At 67.0% G+C, this 19256-nt stretch overlaps 1 protein-coding gene across 3 annotated transcripts; it reads right to left on the bottom strand.

The window, feature by feature from the left end:
- On the bottom strand, positions 1 to 12709 carry SEPTIN4 (septin 4). Of its 3 annotated transcripts, none has more exons than XM_063173771.1 (12): positions 8331 to 9110; positions 7783 to 8082; positions 7463 to 7556; positions 7267 to 7353; positions 6379 to 6502; positions 5745 to 5879; positions 5550 to 5667; positions 5147 to 5248; positions 4678 to 4774; positions 4438 to 4600; positions 1754 to 1853; positions 1 to 1503 (listed from the first exon to the last, which is right to left on the bottom strand). In XM_063173771.1, exons 1-12 carry the CDS (start codon positions 8829 to 8831, stop codon positions 1444 to 1446), a joined length of 1881 nt encoding a protein of 626 aa, XP_063029841.1. In that variant the 5' UTR covers positions 8832 to 9110; the 3' UTR covers positions 1 to 1443. The 3 variants fall into 3 exon arrangements, with proteins under 3 accessions (XP_063029841.1, XP_063029840.1, XP_063029839.1); XM_063173770.1 differs by lacking the exon at positions 8331 to 9110 and adding an exon at positions 12651 to 12709 and having other exon boundaries at positions 4 to 1503; XM_063173769.1 differs by lacking the exon at positions 8331 to 9110 and adding an exon at positions 9752 to 9836 and having other exon boundaries at positions 4 to 1503.
- Positions 12710 to 19256: the final 6547 nt, after the last annotated feature.

The raw sequence follows: 19256 nt of genomic DNA, 5'->3' as shown, positions 1-19256 counted from the left end.
CCCACTGATCCCACTGCTTCCACTGATCCCACTGATCCCACTGCTCCCACTGCTCCCACAGATTCCACTGCTCCCACTGCTCCCACTCATCCCAGTGCTCCCAGTCCTGCTGCATCCTCCCCATCCCCTGCAGGCTCTCCCAGACCCGGAGGAGTGTGGATCCATCTCCCTGGGGATGCTGGAGGGGTGGCCAGGGCTCGCCCTGGGGACACACAGTGGGGCTTTGCAGGAAGCAGCACAGCTGGGGACATCCTTGGGGACACAGGGACACTACACAGAGCCCTGCAGGGTGGTGACATGACTGGGGACATCCCACAGGGACACAGAGATGCAACATAGCTCTGTGGGAAAGCAACACAGATGGGGACAGTCCGGGGAGGGGGGGACAAGCTGCAGTGCTCTGTAGGGCAGCAACACCAACCAGGACATGGTGGGGAACATGGGGACACCATGGGGGACATGGGGACACGCAGCAGCACTTTGCTGGGAAGCAGCACACATGGGGATGTCCTTGGAGAATACACAGGGCTGCTGTGCCAAGAAGCAGCAGGGACAGGGACATCCTGGGCACACAGGACACCACAGGCAAGCAAGTGGCAGCAGGGGCTGAAATTCCAGCCAGGGCCGGTGCTGTTGCCATGGGGTGAGAGGTGCCAGGGGCACAGGACACTCATTATTGCTTTACAGGGCCAACATCACGGCAGGCTGGGGGTGCCCAGCCTCTGATTTGGGGTTCAAGGGATTTTCCCTGGGGACACCAATTCCCCAGTGCTCCTCGTGCCACAGCCCTGCTGTCACTCTGTGGGGACAGGGTGAGTGTCTCCCACTGCTCCATGTGTCCACAGGGCTGGACACAGTGTCCCTGCACTGGTGCTGGCAGGGAGCAGGATGGTGGCTGTCTCTTGGCTGTCCCTCCATCTCTTCTGTCCCCTGTGGTCCCCAGGAGCTGCTGTCCCTCCACGCCAGCCAAGGCCAGGGGAACAGCCCTGTCCCCCTCAGCAGCTGGGGCATTGTGGGGCTGGCACCAGTGCCCCCTTTTCCTCTTCCCTTAAGCCAGGGCCAAGCTGAGCATAAAGGCTGTAAGCAGGGAGCCCAGGGTGACACGGGGACAAGGGATACGCTGTGGGGACCAGACTGGCCAGGGCCCTCCCCAGAGCTGTGGAGAAACGGGAAACCAAAGCCTGGGGGACCAAGTTGTCCCCAGTGATTGGGGGAAGCGGGGCAGAGGAACCCGGGCTGGGTGCCCTGTCCCTCGCTGTCCCCGGTGTCCCCTCGCTGTCCCCGGGTGTCCCCGCGGGCGCTGGGGGTTGGATAAGGCGATGCCGCAGCTTAAGGTGGTGGGTGGGTGTTGGTACCGAGTCTGGCAGCGGGGCCGGGCGGGAGGAGCGTGATGTAAACATTTCTGATGGGGCCAGGAGGAGGAGGAGGAGGAGGAGGGACGGGCTAGTGCGAGTCCTTCATCTGCTTCTGGATCTTCTGGAGCATCTCCTGCATCCGCCGCAGCTGGAAGGGAGCAGAGCCGGGATCGTGGATGGTGCCGAGCCCCACGCACGCTGCTCCCGTGCAAATGGGGTCGGGCTGAGCATCCCGGACAAACCGGGATGGCCCAGCTAGGGAGGGGTGGGGGGAACCCCTGGGTGCACCTGCAGACCCTGCTCGCTGGGATGCTGCGGGAAGGGCGGCTCCTGACGGCTGTGCCATGGCCGGGCAGGAGGCAGTGGGGACGGGCTGTGGGGCTCAGCCCCACGCTCACCTCCTCGTCCTTCTCCCGGATGAGTTTCTCGGTCTCCACGTCCGGCACCGGGGGGATCACGGGGATGGGGAAGTCTGTCCCGCTCTCCCGGGTCAGCTTGCTGTGGGCAGAGAGAGAAGGTGGGGGCGCTGCCCCAGCTCCCCAGGGACAGCCCCCTTCGATGCCCCAACCCCTGCAGGGCCCCAGCAGCCCCCGCACAGCCCCTGGGCCCCATGGCCACCCTCAGAGTGCTGGAGGGAGATGTGAGCGGCCCCAGCCAGCCCCGCAAATCTCTGCACCCCAACCTGCCATGCACCAACCCAGGGAGGACCCAGAGACTTCCTCCACACCCTCCTATTCTGGGGAGAATCCCATCCCCCGGCCTCAGGATGGGCTCTCCAGGCACTCCACTGCCCCGCCAGCCCCAGGGATGCCCCACACCCTTCTCCGGAGCCTCTGCCCCAATTCAAGCCCATTCCTGCCGGAGAGAGCCGCGAGCATCCCCCTGAGGCCGCGCGGGAGCCGGGCCAGCCCAGCCCAGCCCAGCCTGGCTTCTCCCGTGGCCCCGGGAGGGACCGGCCCTCCACCCGTGCCGGGGGATGCCACGTGCCACCCCAGCGGGGACAACCGGGACACCGACAGCGGCTGGCAGCGTCACGCGTGCTGCCACGTGCCATCGCCACAGCCACGGCCAGCGCGGGCCCTGGGGCAAAGGGGGTGAGGGACGCGGCTGGGACGCGGCTGGGACACGGCTGGGACGGGCCATCCCTGTCTGGAGCAGGACGGGCCATCTCTGGAGCAGGACGGGCCATCCCTGCCCCATCAGGACGGGCCATCCCTGCCCCACCAGGACGGGCCATCCCTGCCCCATCAGGACGGGCCATCCCTGTCTGGAGCAGGACGGGCCATCCCTGCCCCATCAGGACGGGCCATCCCTGCCCCATCAGGACGGGCCATCCCTGTCCCAGCAGGACGGGCCATCCCTGCCCCATCAGGACGGGCCATCCCTGTCCCATCAGGACGGGCCATCCCTGGCTGAAGCAGGACGGGCCATCCCTGCCCCATCAGGACGGGCCATCCCTGTCCCAGCAGGACGGGCCATCCCTGCCCGCGGGGTCCCGCTGTGCCGGGGGCTGGGCCAGCGCCAGGGCCGGGCTTTGGCCGCCTCGGGAGCTGTTTTGGAAGGTGCTGCCGCTGTCTCGGCTTTGGCCCTGGGGACGTGGGGAGCACCTGGAGCTCCTGCCAGCCCTGGCAGGGACAGGAAGCTGGAGCCGGGCCCGGCAAGGGGGTGAGCAGCAAAGGCTCTCAGCACCCCAAAATGGCGGCCCTGGGAGGGCAGCACGACGGGGGCACCCGTCCCTTGGGTAGACCAGGGGCTCAGTGCCACCTAACAGTGACACATCCTCAAACCTGGGTGAGCCGGGGTGACACCACCAGCACCCAGCGTCCTTTGGCACCCCAGGGGCAGCTTGTGTGGGACACCAGCAGGTGGCCACAGGGCCATAGTGGGTGGCCACAGGGCCGGCTCGCCCCGAGGGCAGCTGCCTGGGCCTTGCTCAGGCACAGAAGGACCAAGACAGCGTTGGGTACCAACAAGCACTTTTATAGAGGGGCCAGGGGGTGGCAGGGCGAGCAGGGCCAGGCCCGGGGCGGCCCGGCCGGTCCCGGCTCAGTCGGCGGAGCAGTCCCCGCAGCACAGCCTCAGCACGGAGGGATGGCTCCTGCCCCGGGGCACACAGGGACAGACACTTAGAGGTGCCAGAGAGGTGCCCACAGCTACTGCCAGCCCCCCACAGCACAGCTCGAGTCCCCCGGGACCCACAGAGCCTCCACTCATTCCCACTCTGCTCTGACCCCCAGCGGGGAGGGTCCCACTGGGGACCTGCTGGTGGGGGCTCCCTCAGCACCTCGGGGTGGCTAAAGCAGATGTGGGTGCTGTGAATTCGGCTGATCGACGAGCAGAGTCCCAGCACTGACTTTTGCCGGGCCCCTGCTCTGGCGTTGGAGCCTGCAGGGGTGCAGGGGCCCCTCCCTGTTGGAGCCAGACATCCCCCCACAGCCAGCCCCAGGGGGATGCAGGATCCCCCTCGGTGCTGGACGGGCCATCCCTGCCCCAGCAGGATGGAGGAGACACACCCAGCCCAGAGGGACACACGGTCCCCCTTGCTGCCAGAGCACAGCCCTGGCCCCGGCCCCAGCCCTGGGGGCACATGGGGTCCCCTTCACTGCTGGAACATGCCCCTCTAACCAGCCCCAGCTCTGGGGACATGCAGGGTGCCCCTTGCTACCAGAGCATCCCCACAGCCTCCCCGGGGTCACAGGGTGCCCCTCACTGCTGGAATATCCCAGCTAAGACAGACCCAGCCTCGGGGTTTGCAGGGCCCCTCATTGCCAGAGCATCCCCACGCACTCCCAGCCCAAAGGGCACAGGGGGGCCCTTCACAGCACCGGGGCTGCCCAGCACAGCACAGGACCAGGGCTCCACAGCACAGCACAGCACCGGGGCTGCCCAGCACAGCACAGCACAGCACCGGGGCTGCCCAGCCCAGCCCCATGCACAGCCCTGACCTGTCGACACCACCTGCAGTGGGTGGGGTCACCCCAAAGAAAGGAGCCCCCCACCCTAACCCAGCCCACCCCAGCCCAGCCCAGCCCAGCCCAGTCCCAGCCCAGCCCAGCCCAGCCCAGCCCAGCCCAGCCCGTACTTGCGGTTGCGCTCCTTGACCACCATGCGGGTCATGCTCTGGATGCACTGTGTGCGGTAGTTCTCGTAGTGCGTCTCCCGCGTCACGTCCTTCAGGTCCTGCATGTGCGTCCTCACCAGCATCGTGCGCAGCTTCACGAAGTCGCAGTGGGACGGGTTCTCCACTGCGGGGGATGCGGGGTCAGGGCCCACAGCCTGTCCCAGCCGTGTCCCTGTCCCCACAGGGGCAGCCCCGCGTTACCTTCCACGATGCCCCAGGGGTAGAGGCGCCCGCGGACGCGCCGGCCCTTGGCCTCCACCACCGTGTTGCTGCCGATGACGGCGAAGGGGATGCTCTCCTGCAATGGCGGGGGATCAGCAGGGCCCTGCTATGACCCCCACCTGCCAGGACCCGCATCCCTCCATGTGCCCTCCTCGGCTGTGTCCAGCACCCGTTTGCCGGGATATTCCAAAGGCCCGGCTGTGGAGAGCCCCAGTGGGACAGCAGAGGTCGTGGCATGGGTTTCCCCACCCAAGCCCCATCCCACCAAGCTGCACATGTCTGCCATGGGATCCTGGTGACATGTCTGGGTACTGAGATATGTGCCAGCCCCTCCATGCTGGAGAGCTTGCACGGCCCCAAAGAGTCCTGCAGCTACCCCACGGTGACGTGTCCTCCTGGCCACAGGGCTCTGCCCCTCCAATGATGGAGCTGGAGGAGCCAGACCCACCTTCAGTGCCTGGTCCTGCAGCTTGAACTCCTCATCCTCGTCCGAGTCGCACTCAGGGAATTGGTAGATGCGGATGCCGTAGTGATCGATCTCCTCCCGGATCTGGAGGCAAACAGCTCCCTGAGGGCAGGGCTCCGGCCTCGGGAAGGGCATGGGAGGCACCACACAGGGCCAATGGCCCCCAGAGCCTGGTCCCACCAGACCACATGTCATGGACGTCCCCAGTTCTTCCAACCCCCAGCTGAGCCCTGGGCAGATGTGTCCTTGGTGGCCATGGGGACAACATGGTCCTCTACAGTGCTTCAAGCCTGGAAAATGCTCCAGGGCAAATTCCAGGCAGGAGATGGATGGAGAGCCCAGGGCACCGCCATGGCTGGGGACCTGCTGGGACAGCTCCCCTCACCTTGTTCTTCATGCGCTCCACCTCGGCGGGGGTCAGGGTGTCAGCCTTGGCCAGCACGGGCACGATGTTCACGCGCTGGTGCAGGGCTCTCATGAACTCCACGTCCAGGGGCCGGAGCCTGCGGGGGGAGCCCGGTGAGCCCGGTCCCAGCGAGCCCCTGCCCGCCCCCGGCAGCGCGGGCGGGGCTGCCCCTACCCGTGGCCGAAGGGCGAGATGAAGTAGATGCAGCAGTGCACTCGGTTGTCCTGGATGTTTTTCCGGTTGAGGCCACTTTCGTCACGGAAATACTGCTCGAACTGCTGGTCGATGTAGTCGGCCACCGGCTTCCAGCTGCAGGGACAGCAAGGTGACACCGAGTATTCTATGAGACCCCCCTGCTCTCTGTGGACCCCCAGCTCAATACCTCCATGGCTCAGCACCTAAGCCCAGTGAACCATGGGCATCCCACCCACCACGGGCTGTCCCCCAACTGGGGAGACCCCCATGCTGGAGACCCACCCTGGGGACAGTCCCCACGCTGTGGCACTCACCATCCCACCCTGGGGACAGTCCCCATGCTGTGGCACTCACCATCCCACCCTGGGGACAGTCCCCATGCTGAGGCACTCACCATTCCACCCACCCTGGGGACAGTCCCCATGCTGAGGCACTCACCATTCCACCCACCCTGGGGACAGTCCCCATGCCATGGCACTCACCATCCCACCCACCCTGGGGACAGTCCCCATGCCATGGCACTCACTGTACCACCCAGCCTGGGGACAGTCCCCACCCCATGGCATCACCATCCCACCCACCCTGGGGACAGTCCCCACCCCATGGCACTCACCACTCGGTGTTGTTGACGGCGTCCCCAAAGCCCGGCGTGTCCACGATGGTCAGGCGCAGCTTGACCCCCTTCTCCTCGATGTCCACCACGTGCTTGGTGATCTCCACTGTCTGTGTGATGCGCTCTGTGGGGAGGGACATGCGTCACCAAGGGGGACACCATGGGGACATGCTGCAACCCCCAAGCGCCATCCCCCACCCTGGGGCGGGGTGACCCCGCTGGATCAGCTCTGACACACACCCTGCTCCAGCCCATGGAGAGGAGGCTCCATGCTGTGGTCCTTCATCCCCATGGATGGTGGGCAGCCAGCAGCCATCCCTTGGTGGCTGTGCCACTGCCACCCCAGGAGCCCAGCTCAGGCAGCACAGGGCTCTGCTGGGGCTGGGCCTTGCTCAGGAGCATTTCAGGTGACCCCACAGATCCAGACTGCACGTGCCCCTTCACCCCAGGAGCCTCCATGTCCCTGCATCCCCGAGGATGCTCCTGCTGTATTGTGTGTTTCGGCTTTCACTCCAAGCAACGGAAACAAATCAAACAAACCCCTCCTGGGGATTTGGGCAACTTTGGGCCATTTTAATTCAAAAACTGGCTGCAGCTGAACTGGCACTGTGCTCCAGGTCCTGACTGTCCCCAGGCTCCCAGAAATGCTGCAGATCCAGCCAATCCCCAACAAGCCAGGGCTTGTTTTCCCCGTGGAAATAAAGTCCCCGTGGGGGGTCCCCATGCTGTGCAGGGGGGTTCTCACTGCCTCAGAGCAGTCCCCAGTGCCAGTGGGCAGCTGGCAACACAGCACATGTCATTTCAGGGCAGGGAGAGGGGCTGCAGCCCCCAGGAACATCCCTGGGCAGGTCACCCAGGACACCCCTGTGGGCCGTGACTGTCCCCAACCTTCGGCATTGAGCAGCTTGCGGTCCCTGTACATGTCCGTCAGGAAGAGGCTGTTGACCAGGGTGGACTTGCCCAGCCCGGATTCCCCTGAGAAAGAGGGACAAAGATGAGGGGGCAGCCAGGATCCCCCTCCCCAGTGCAGGGTGTTTGGGATGCAGGGTGGGGTCAGCACCCCAGGCTGGCTGGAGCCCCATACCTGCCACCATGAGGGTGAAGTCAAAGCCCTTCTTCACCGACTTGCGATGCACCTGGTTGGGCAGCGTGGCAAAGCCCACGTACTCCTTGTCATCCTGCAGAGGGCAGAGGGGACGTGGGACAGGGACACCAACAGCACACCTCCTACCCTGAGAACCCCCTTCCCCCGGCCCACAATGGATTCCCAGGATTGGAGTTCCAGGGGATGAGGCCATGCCTGCCCAAAGCCTTTGTGTTCACAAGATGGGAACATCCCCCATCCCGCAGCCCCTGGCCCCCGGTGTGTGTCCCTCCCTCCCTGCCCAGGGACACATCCCGCACCTCGGAGGAGTCGTAGGGGTCCAGCTGTCCCCAGGGGCTGCGCGGGCGGTTGGGGCTGGGCGGCGGGGGGGCGGCGATGTGCTGCTGGAAATCCGCGGGCCGGGAGCGGGAGAAAATCCTGGCGTCCCTCTCGTCACTGCCTTCGTCTGGAGGAACCCGGGCCCCGCTGCCCAGGGGGTGGCCGGGCTCCCGCCGGCTCTCCGGGGCCTCCACCTTCCTGGAGCTGTCAGCTGCTGGGCAATCCCGCAGGAACTGGGTCAGCTCAGCCTCGTCCGAGTCCTCCTTCAGGAAACGTTTTATCTGGGGACCAAAGGAGGAGGTGACAGTGGCGGTGGCAGTCCCAGCCCGACGTGGCACCACCCGGCTCAGCCTCCCAAGCCCCCAAACCGCAGCAGCCAGACGCATGCAGCCTGAAGGTGGCAGGGATGGGAGGAGAGACGGGACGCGGCCACCCCAGGGGACCGGCCACCACCCTGGGGACAGCCACGGGTACAGCCATGGGGATGGCAGTGGGGACAGCCGTGGTCCCGTGCCCCTCGGGCGCTTACGACTTGCGGCGTGGGGACGGCAGCCAGCTCCTGGCACTCCGGGGGACAGGGCTGGGCACCTTCCCCCTGGGCACCCCGCCGCTCCTCGGGGTCTTCTGGGGCAGCCAGGACTCCCCCGCGCCCCACGGCCTGCCCGGAGCACAGGGAGGGGCCGGGAGGAGGCAGAGACACCAAGAAGAGATGAAGAGTGATTGGGGGGTGGCCTGAGCGGGGGGAAGGCAGAGAGCGGGCAGGGGTCCCCCGGTGCCCACGCCCCCCGCCCGCTGCCCTTTCACGGGGTGTCAGCGCAGGGGCCCCGTCCCCGCAGCCCCGGGAGAGAGCCAGGGCAGGGGACACGGGCAGGGACATGACCAGGAGCCGACACCTCCTTGCCCTGGCTGTTCCCGCGGAGCGGGGCGCGGGCAGGGGCGGGGGAAGGCACAGCTGCCCCCGAGCTGCTGCCCGTGGGCTCTCGGGGCTGGGACGAGGGACGGCAACGCCGGGGTTGGGATGGCTCCACATCCTGTTTACAAGCGCTGGCGGGAGGAGACGCGTTCCCAAGGGCACGTCCGGCAGCGGCTCCCGTGGGACCAAGCTCCGCTGCCAGCAGGCACCAATGTCCCCAAGGTCCCAAGGCAACTGCCAGGCCACCCCAGCTCCAAACGAGAGGCACGCAGGGGCCGAGGGAGCCCGTGACCCTGTGGGGTCCCAGCTGGGGACTGTCCCCCCAGAGCGGGCCTCGAGTCAGGTCCCTCCATGGGGACACACGCTCGTCCTGCCCTGCGCCTGGTCCCCGCTGGCTGGCGGTGCCGGCGGCAGGCGAGATGCGGGAATCAGCGGGCTGGAAACAAGGTCACGGCGCTGCCCGGGCCGAGCGCTCGCACGCCCGGCCCCGCTCCCGCTGCCCCCGCGGCCACAGCACGGGGACCACGGGGCCAGGCCGGGGGACAGCAGGTGGCCCCGTGGCGGGGGCTGCCCCATGGCGGGACTGCGGGACCCCCGTGCTCCCCTCTGCCCCGGCGGGTCCCGAGTGCTCGCTGGCTCTGTGTGACCGCAGCATCCTCTTCCTCCCCGCCCTGCGCCTGGGGGGCCTCAGTGCCAGCCCCCAGCGCGGCCCGGCCGGGGACACTCGGGGATGGGAGGTGATGCCACCACCAGCGGCGAGCGCTTCCAGCCCTGCTGCCGCTCCATCCCTCGGGGCTCCAGCCCTTTGGGGCTCGCCCTCGTCTCCCACCCCCGGCGAAGCCGATGACTTCGGCAGTGCTGCAGCACCGAGGTTTGCGCCCCATCCTCGGGGGTCCTGCAGCAGGTGCGGCCCCGGCAGGGCTGTCCCGGGGACGGAGGATCAGCTGCGGCACCTTCCCGCAGAACCGGGGTATTCCGTGCCCCCACCCCCTGTGCCCCCTCTCTCGGCCCGCCGGGGACGGGCGCTGCCCCCGTACCTCTTGCCCAGGCTGCAGCTCGGGGCCGGTGGCCATGGCCCAGCCAGCGTCGCCCGTGGCCAGCAGGAGATGCCGAGTGGCACCGGCTGCGCCGAGGGAGGGGAGCAGCATTAGCATAACTCCACCCTGGGCAGGCTGCGCACCCAGGGGCCGGGCACGGCAGGGGAGAGGGACCCGGGCAGAGCCGAACCCAGCTGCTGCCCGGCTGGGGAGGTGTCAAGGACCAGCCGTCATTGGCCAAGGGAGGTCCTGGGGGGGCTGCAGGAGCACCACCAACACCCCCTGGGCTGAACGCACACATTGCCTACAGCGCAGGAGGACACTCAGTCCTCGGGAACACCTCTGTCCCAGAACAAAAATCCGCTCTATCCTGGGACAAAACTCCCTCCATCCCGGGATAAAATTCCTCTCCATCCCAGTGCACACGACGTCCATTCGCACTGCCCCCAGGAGCGTTCCCCAGCAGGGCTCCTCAGCCTCTCCGAGGTCAGAAACTCAGTTTTCCCGCACTTTTGCACCTGACACTTAAAGCTTCCCCACGTGGCTTTAAGCTCTTGCTGGAGCTGGGTCTGGCTGGGAAGGACCCAGCCCCGGCCTGGGAGAAGCAGGGACGCTGCCCACCACAGGGATCTCGGGCAGGAGCTCCAGCATTCCTGCCTCGGCTTTCCCGGCTCATCGCTGGGAGGCGAAGGGTTAACAGTGCCCCAGGAGCAGCCGTGGGTGGCAGCCAGGGCTCCCCGGCTGTCACTTCGGGGTCACCAGGGATGGTGATTCACCTTGATGCGTGTCGAGATGCATCAGAGCAGCTCAGGCGCGATCCAGGGGCGCTCGGCCGCTTTCCCAGCGTCCCAGCCCTCGCTCCCGGCAGGAGCGGGGATTTACGGCAGCGAGAGCCCGGGGCTGTGTCGGTGCCCCCGTAAGCAGATTACACACGCGGCTGAGTGCAAGCCGGCCTCACACCCGGGCTGTCAGCGCCCCGCAGCCGCAGCAGCAGCCCCGTCCCCGCCTGTCACTCTGCATCGCGCCGTCCCCGCGCCGTGACAGCCCGAGGGATGCGACGCGGGGAGACACGGGGGCGGCGGGCAAAGCCTGACCGAGGAAAGCACCGGCTGCCCCCGAGCATCGCTCCACGGGTACCGCATTCCCACGGGAGGTATTTTCCCCGGCAAAGGTGCTGTCCCTACCGCCAGGATGACAGAGGCGTTTCCAAGCCCTCTAAAGGTGACACCCAGAATGCCACCCGCGGCACGGCCACTGTGGCACTGTGGCTGAGTATCCCTGGCACAAACGCGGTCCCAAAGGCACGAACGCCGCGCAGGAGAAGCCCCCAGCGAAAGGCCAGCGCTGCCAGGGAGAGCGGAGCGGGGCTGTGCCTGCCCGGCCCCACCTCTGGGTACACGGGATGCTCCCCCTGCAGAGCCAGGGCACCCCCAGCTCTGCCATCGCACCCCTCAGCAGCGTTCCAGATGGGAAACGGAGTCTCCCGGCAGCTCCAAGAGGAGCAGGGTGCCGGGCACCCCAAGGATGGGGGGCAGGCTGTGGTGTGGGTCCCTGCTCTGGGCAGGGGGTCAGCACCAGGCAGGTGAGCACAGGGGATGAGCACAGGCCTTGGTGCAGCAGCTCCAGTCCCTCTCCCGCAGGAATCCTCCAGTTTGAAGGGCCTGCGAGCACCTGAGTAGGGACCTCAGGATGGGACCATGGCTCCCTGTGAGCCGGGATGTGACAGCGAGGCCTGTCCAGGCTGGAGACCCGGTGACATCTCAGCACGTGGGACCTGACCCGCCCAGAGCCGGGAGCAGAGACCGGGGGAGGGACACACCAGGGCTCCTGCTGCTCCTCCGGGCCAGCTGGGAGCTGCTTTGGGGACAGAGGGATGTGGCACTGCTGACAGGGGCACCGGCTCTGCCTCTGTAGGTCCTTCTGGAGCACCTCCAGCCCCAACTCACCCCACGGGCAGGGACGAGGGAGCCCAGCCGGCCCCGGTCCCCAGCTGTGACTCTGTCCCCCCCCGATGTTTCCGAGGCTGATGAGTGCATCCCACAGGCACAGTCTGGAGCCTGTCGGGAAGGCGCTCCGTTGCGACACGCTCCGCCAGCCGCCCTCCTCTCTGCTTTCGCTGCATCCAGCTCCGGAGGAATGCGCCGGGCTGGTTCCCACGGCGCTGCCGGGGCAGCGCGGCCGCGGCGCTCCCCACCAAGGCCGCTCGTCCCGGGGCCACCAGCCGGTGCCACGCGAGCCACGGCCGCAGCCCCCGGTCCTCACCCCCACCCTGGACGCGGCCCGAGGCCCCCGCGGAGACGTGGCCCGGCCGGGCGGCTGCTGGGGACCTGCCACCGCCGCGGAGGAGCGAGGCAGAGCGGGAGATGCAGAACAAGCTCCCGCGGGCTGGGAACGCCAGCGGCGGCTCCGGACCCCGCCGGTGAGTGCGGAGCCGGCTCCGTGCGTGTCACGGTCCCGGCCGAGGGCCCGGCCGGGCTGGCAGTGCCACCAGCGCCCCAGCCCGGGGACCTGCCGAGAGCTGGGAAGCGATGCTCGGCACGGAGCCGCACCGGAGCGGCTCCCGCTGCCCGCGCACGGACACCCGTGGGAGGAGCGCGGGACGGGTACACGCAGGTGACGCTCCCGAGCGCTGCCCTCCGGATGCCCCGGTGAGGGCCCGTGGCCCCCTCGCCTCTCCCGGGGCTGCGCCCTCCGGGGCCGGGCAGGTGCTGCTCCGCCGCCCGTGTCCCCCCCGCGCTCCGCTGCGGCACCGGCGGCCCCGGTCCGCTCCGCCCCCGCGCACCGTCACCTTCACGGAGGGCAGCGGGCGGCGGGAGCGGGCCCGGGCTGCGGGAGCGGGCCCGTGCCACGGTGCGGGGCAGCCCGGGCCGGGCCGGTCCCACGTCCGCGCCGGCCTTACCATGGCTGCGGCGCCGGGCGCCGTCCGGGAGCGGCGGCTGCCGATGGGCACGGCCGGGCCCCGCCGCGGATTAGCAGAAATAGCAGCGGCGGGGGCGGGGGCGGCCCCGGGGCGGGGCGGGCGGGGGGGCGGGCGGGGCGGCCGCTCGGCATCACCGGCAGCGGCACCGGGCACCGGCAGCGGCACCGGCAGCGGCAGCAGCGCCCGGCACCGCGCACTGCACACGGGTACAGGCAGCGGCACCGGCGCTCGGCGCCGCCACCGGGAGCGAGAGATGTGCACCGGGCACCGGGCACCGCACACGGGGCACTGGCACCACGCACTGGGCACCGGCACCGGGCGTCAGCATCCAGCCTTGGCATTCGGCTCTGGCATCAATACCTGGCACCGGCGCCGGGCACTCGCACTGGGGCCGGGCACCGGGCACCAGCTCTGGCAGCACTCACCGGGCACCGGGAGCTGCACAGGGCACGGGGTGGTGGCACAGGACAGCAGCACCAGGAACAAGACACTGCAGCAGGGACAGGGCACCAGTACCAGGGACAGGGCACAGCACCGGGCGCAGGGCACAGCGCTGGGTGCCGGGCATTGGCAGGGCACGGTGCAGGCAGTGGGTACAAGGCCCCAGCACCAGTCAGTGGTGCAGTGAGAGGGAATGGCCCCGTGACAGTGACTGACCCGCTGGCAGTGTCACCAGCGCCGGGCACTGCCCTGCAGGCACCAGGTACTGTGCGGGAGGCACTGGGCTCACACCAGCCACTGCCTCTTGGGAGCACTGGGCACCAGTTAGGGGGTGTTGGGTACTGGGAGAACACTCCAGCCCCACACATCCCACAGCACCTGCTGGCTACCAGGGACTGGCGACTGCACTGGGCACGGGTCACCAAATCCCGGTTTCCCAGCCCTCTCTCTGCAAAATCCCAGCCTGCCTCCCCCTCCCGAACCCTTCCTGGGGCTGCTGCTGAGCGATCCTGCCCCTGGCCGGTGGGCTGGCAAAGGGACCCGGACACCCGGCCGTGCTCCTGTCCCCATCCCCATCCCCATCCCGCCTCAGGGACGGCAGCGCCTTCCCGGGATGCCCCCGGGCCCATGTGAGTGGCAGCGGCACGCGGCCGTGTCCCCGTGTCCCGGAGGGCAGGGAGGATGCTGGCACCGCGGGCTCCTGTTCCGGCCGGGGCAGCCTTGGCCGCGGGGGCTGCTCCCCGTGGCGAGCAGCCGGCACAGCTCAGCCCTCCCCACATTTCTGTCTCCCGGCCCTGCTGCTCCTCAGGACTGTCCTTGTCCCACTTCAAACCCACTCCAAGCCAGGGAGCTGGGGAGGTCACATGCATTCCCAGCACATCCCTCTCATGGGCTTCTCCTCATTTGCCTCAGTTTCCCTGCCCATGAAAAAAGCCAGTGGTGATTCCCCAGGAGGAGAAAACAGATCCAGCCCCAGTCAGGCTCTGACCAAAGCTGTGTAACTCCACAGGGACCATCTCACCTTGTCCCCAACCTTGTCACTGCCTGGAATCTCTTTCCCTCGGACGTTATAGATCCAGGCTGTGTCCAGATGGCTCTACATTCCCTATTCCCATAAATAACCATCACAGGCTCAACGCAGCCTCAGAGAGCACCAGTGGCCACCTCGACCCTGCGTTTGGGGGTTCCAGGCAGGGATCCCGCTCTCCTGGCACCTCATCTTGGCCGCTGGGGGTGCGGGCAGGGGGCAGGTAGGGGCAGGCAGGTGAGGATGGCTGTTGACATCCCTAATCCCCACAGGCAGCGCTTTCCTCCAGGATTAGCGGGGATTAGGGGCTCGGGGGCTCCAGGAGCTCAGCCCGGGCTCTCCCTGCCCTTCAAGGAGCAGCGCTGAGCCCCGCGGGGATGGGAGGGCCCTGCCGGGGCGAGCCGGGCGCTCTCGGGCCGGCCCTGCCGGGATCGGCTCCGTGCTCCTGACCTGGCCGGGGGCACAGCCACTCTCTGGCCACGGCCTCGCTCCGGCAGCCCAGGGCCCATCGAGGCCGGGAGCTGCAACCTGGGCTTTACACGAGCATTAAAAGCTGAAGGGATCAGCTGCGGAGCGGGAGGGACACCGGGGCTGCACGCTCCCGTCTGGGAGACGGCGCCAAGGGGAGCGATGGGGACGCCCAGCGAGGGTGGCACAGCTCGGGAGGTCCCCAAGGTCCCCGAGGCACCCCGGGGTCCCTCGGGCCGGCAGCAGCAGCGATCCTCGGGCCCGGCCCGGCTGGGAAGTCTCCTCTCGCTACCGGGGCCCGGAGCTCTATAATTACCATGGGAGGCTGAGTTATTTTGGGAAGCGGCTTTGCTGCTGCCAAAGCTTTTATTCCTCCAAACCAAAACAAGATGGAAAGAGCCCAGCCCAGGATGCTGCATCCGGCGGGCGTGGGGAGCTTTAACCACCTCGCTGCCTGCCCGGGGCTGCCCCAGCACCGGCTCCCCCTGCCTGCCCTGGCATCACCTGGCACCGGCTCCCCCTGCCCTGGCATCACCGGCACCGAGACAGCGCCCGGGGCTCCCCCTGCCTGCCCCGACATCACTGGCACCCGGCTCCCCCTGCCCTGGCATCACCCGGCACCAGTTCCCCCTGCCCTGGCATCACCCGGCACCGGCTCGCCCTGCCCTGGCATCACCTGGCACCGGCTCCCCCTGCCCTGGCATCACCGGCACTGGGACAGTGCCCGGGGCTCCTCCTGCCCGGGGTGAGGCTCAGAGGAGGGCCAGGGGGAAGACTGGGGGTCGCAGAGACCACAGGGTGTCAGCCAGGCATGGGGTGGGGCTGGGGTCACCACGTCCTCGTCTGCCGCCAGGTCCAGAGGCCACATGTTGGGATGCTCCCCTGCCTCTGCCGTGACAATCTCTATTTTAGCTCTTTCTCTTGAAATGGGTCCTGTCTGGGGGCCTTCCCTGACTGGGCCCAGGAATGCCATGTGCAGGGAGTGGAGCACCTCACTGCAGTGACACGTCCTGAGGGACAAAGCCCCAAGGATCCGTCCCCAAAGCCACCAAGCACAGGCAGAAGTTCTGCTCTCCCCTCTCCAAAGCAGCCAAACAGGCTCCAAGCTGGGAATGAACTCATTTTTCACACTGTGGAAAGGATGAGGCACATCATGCACCCCAGAGTGCTCCCCAAGATCTGCCCCAGCAAAGGGATGAGGTGGGTTGGGGGGTCTGTGCTTAGAGTGGAGCCTGAAAACCTGGGGTGTAGCTCCTGCCTTTTGGCCTCTTTCCCTTGGTCTGAGCCCATGCCTGGGCTGCTCCCTGTGCTTGAGTCTAATGTGGCAGCCAATAGCCCCCAAACCTACAGTCTGGGGTGCCCCAAACCCAAAACCCACATGCCAGGGTCTTCCAGCTCCCCAAACCCATGCACAGGGGTTCCCCAGATGCACATGCCAGGGCCCCACAGCTCCCCAAACCCACATCCCAGGGTCTCCCCACCCTTGGGCTGTCTCTGCAGGGAGCTGCTGCTCAGAGCAGGGGGTTCTAAGGGTCCACATTCCCCAAGTCCAGGCAGTGCCAGCCCCTTGGAGGGGTTTGGACGTGGGATGTGCTCTAAGGAACGGTGTCACAGCAGTGGGGAAGGTGTCACAGACATCCAAACCCAGGAGCCCACGTGGTCCCACACAAAGCCCCCTTTCCTCCTTGGCCTGAACCTTCCCACAGCTCATCACGTGTCACCAGCTCCCAGACCCCTCCCAAAGGACTCATCAGTCGATGGTGCCCAGCCCTGGGCCTGCCTGGGGCCCTGGTGGCACTGGGCAATGCAGGAGCACCCATCACTCACCTCCCCTGCGGAGCCCCAGTGCCAGGGGCTGTGCTGGAGCTGGGGGAGATGCAGAGGATTGAGAGAAGCCATTTCTCCCACCAGGAGCAGATGAGGCTTTCAGGCAACCCCAGCTGTCCCCTCCCAGGTGCCCATGTCCCCACAGGACACAGGGATGGCCCCCAGTGCCCCCAGCTGGCAGAGAGGATGGCAGAACCGTGTTCCCAGGGCTGTGTTTATAAATGCCAGGTTTATGTAGATCTTACCAAAACTGCTGGCAAATGAGGTGGGAACTGTTTCCCATGGGATTTTCTCGCCTGGATTTGGCCAGCCTCACCTGTCAGGGACCAGAGGACACCAGAGGGGGGACAGGAGCTGCAGTGACAGCTGCAGTGACAGCCCTTCTTCCCATCCCCACACCCCACAGCTCCAGCTACGGGGGAACTGAGGCAGACAGACAGGTACTGACCCCCACCATTGGCCTCACAGCTCCACCAGGCTTTTGGGCATCTGGATGTTCCCCATGGAGCCACCAGGTGCTGGTGACATGTGTGACCCAAGGAGGTGGCTCCTATCCCTGCCCAGCTTGCAGAGGGGAGGTGTGACAGTGACACCAAATTATGGAGGGAGGGCTCAGGCTGCTCCAGAGCCACACAGAGCCCCCAATCCTGAGCCAGGGGAGGGATCTGTGCCACCTCTGGGGACAGGGTCAGCTGTGACAGACGCCCTGCAGAGCCACGTTCAATGCAGGATGGGAGATCAGAGCCTGGAGGACAGCAATGATCCCAGGATGTCTCAGGTCCAGCCTCTGGCTGAGCTGGAAAGGGCTCCAGAGGATCCCAGAGCCACTGCCTGCTCAGCAATCCTCATGTGAGGGTGAGTCTTGCTGTGGCCAGGGGTGGGGGTGAGACCCCATGTCCCCATGGGGCTGGACACCCCAGCCAGACCCCTGTGACCCCCCTCCATCTCCGCACATCCCTGTGCAGCTGGGTGCTTGCTGGGATCCCAGGAGTCCTTTTCCAGCTCCACACAGCCCTGTCCTGCCTGGTCCCCAGCACCTCTCCTCCTTGCACATCTCAAGCCTCATGAGGACCCTCTGCCAGTTAGGCCTGTCACAAGATGTCCCCCAGGAGGGTCCCTGCAGCACCAGTGCCCACCTTGCCAGGGTTCCTGGAGAACCTGCCCTTGCTCCTCTGCCCTGGAGTCCCAGACCTCCCCACCAGGAAGGTGACCAACCCACGGCCAAGGGTTCATGGCTGGAGCTCTCAGCTGTGTCCTTGCCAGAGCCACTGGTGCCTTTGGCCACCCCTTGGTGGGGACACCTGGCTCCCCACGTGCCACCATTCCAAACTGGGCCAGGACCCTACCAGAGACAGCCCTGGGGACACAGAGCAGGAGCTGGGAGAAGACAGTGGGTGCAGTGGCAGCTCTTGGTGGCCTGTGACATGGTCTGGGTGGCCTTGTCCCTCTTGGGAAGGGATGGCTGGAGGGACAGCCAGGTGCTGGTGATGGGATGAGCCTCTCCCACGGGCACTGGGTCAGGCTGGACAGGGGCTGGATTTGGGCACAGGATGCTGCACAGCCCTGGAGGAAACTTTCGGGTGACAGTGACAGCATGGGGCCACTGTGGCTGTGCCAGAGCCACCTCCCTGCCTGGTGAGGGGGTGTCCCAGCTGGTGGCTTGGTCTGGGATGAGTTGCTGGTCACAGGGGTGACTCAGTGGCCACAGTGTTGTGGCCAGCTGCTGGCTCTTGCCCCAAGGGCCACCAGCAAGTGTCCCAGTGGGTGTGGTGTCCCTGACACCACCAGGCACCCCTGCACCCAGCTGGGTGAGGGGCTGGGGGGGTCCCATGGGTTTGGGGGTTCCTACTGCAGGGCTGGGGGTCTCCTGGGGTGCTGCTCTCCTGTGGCAGCAGGGCACTGGGGACAGTGGTGTTTCCTAGGTGTGGTGGCCACAGTGGCTCCCTCACCCCAGTGCTCCCAGGGAGTGACAGTGTCCTGCTGCCAGAGCAAAGAATCAGCACAGTGGGGTGTCACCAGGGGCAGTGACAGCCTGTGACACCTGGCAGGGTGTTAGTCCCTGTCCCTCACTGGGGTACTGGGGAACAGGCAGTCAGGAGCCACTCCAGGAGGGGGGACAGTGCCACTGTCACTACATCCCTCCCATGTCCCTCCAGAGCAATAAACCATGAGGTTCTCTGGTGGGTTCCAGCCTGGACCCTGGGACCCTTTCAAGCTCCTTCCCCAGCTGCAGCATCACTGGGGACACCTTTGGGGACATCCCCCCAGTCCCATCCCTTCCCTGTCACTCCCCCTCAGCTCTTTGGGTTCCAGATCTTCTCCAGCTTCCAAAGCTCGCCCTCCCCCAGGGACGGAGCCCCCCCACCTTGGGGACCTTAGTTTGGTTCAGAGAGGTGTTGAGGACAGAGGGACAGCAGGGCAGGGCCATGGGCTACCCCCAGCACGAGCCACCTCACCGTTCCCTAGGGCTGGTTTTACACCAAAGGCAAATCAGCTCCAGCACCGATGGTCTCACCTGCCTGTCACCACCCTGGCATGACAGTGGCCATGGCCACCAGGCCAGTGAGGGGACACAGCACTTGGGGGCCCTGGTGACATAAGCAGGGATGGCACCAGTCCCAGGGCAGGGGATACCCACAATGGGCCGGGGACAGCACAAAGGGGGACAACAGTACTGCCCCCATGGGGGTGGGCGAGCTGGTGTGTGCCACCACGGGCAGTGCCAGCCCCGCCCTGGGCACGGGGACCGTCCCCTCCTGCCTCAGTTTGCACAGGAGCTCCCAGCCCCCCGGGGGAGGCGAGCGATTGCCAACAGGCCGGGC

This window comes from Melospiza melodia, chromosome 21, assembly GCF_035770615.1.
Source record: "Melospiza melodia melodia isolate bMelMel2 chromosome 21, bMelMel2.pri, whole genome shotgun sequence".
NCBI classification, from domain to species: domain Eukaryota; kingdom Metazoa; phylum Chordata; class Aves; order Passeriformes; family Passerellidae; genus Melospiza; species Melospiza melodia.
Note: the sequence above shows the minus strand (reverse complement) of the source record. Positions and strands in the feature narration are given on the sequence as shown.

Bases quoted from the DNA above. Each gene is read 5' to 3' on its own strand.
- SEPTIN4 (XM_063173771.1), bottom strand. From the start codon at position 8,831: ATGTGGAGCCATCCCAACCCCGGCGTTGCCGTCCCTCGTCCCAGCCCC. The intron at 7,557-7,782 runs GTGCGGGATGTG...TGCCCTCTGCAG, and splicing joins ACCCCTACGACTCCTCCGAG to GATGACAAGGAGTACGTGGG. The intron at 1,854-4,437 runs GTACGGGCTGGG...CTCTGCCCACAG, and splicing joins GTCAAGGAGCGCAACCGCAA to CAAGCTGACCCGGGAGAGCG.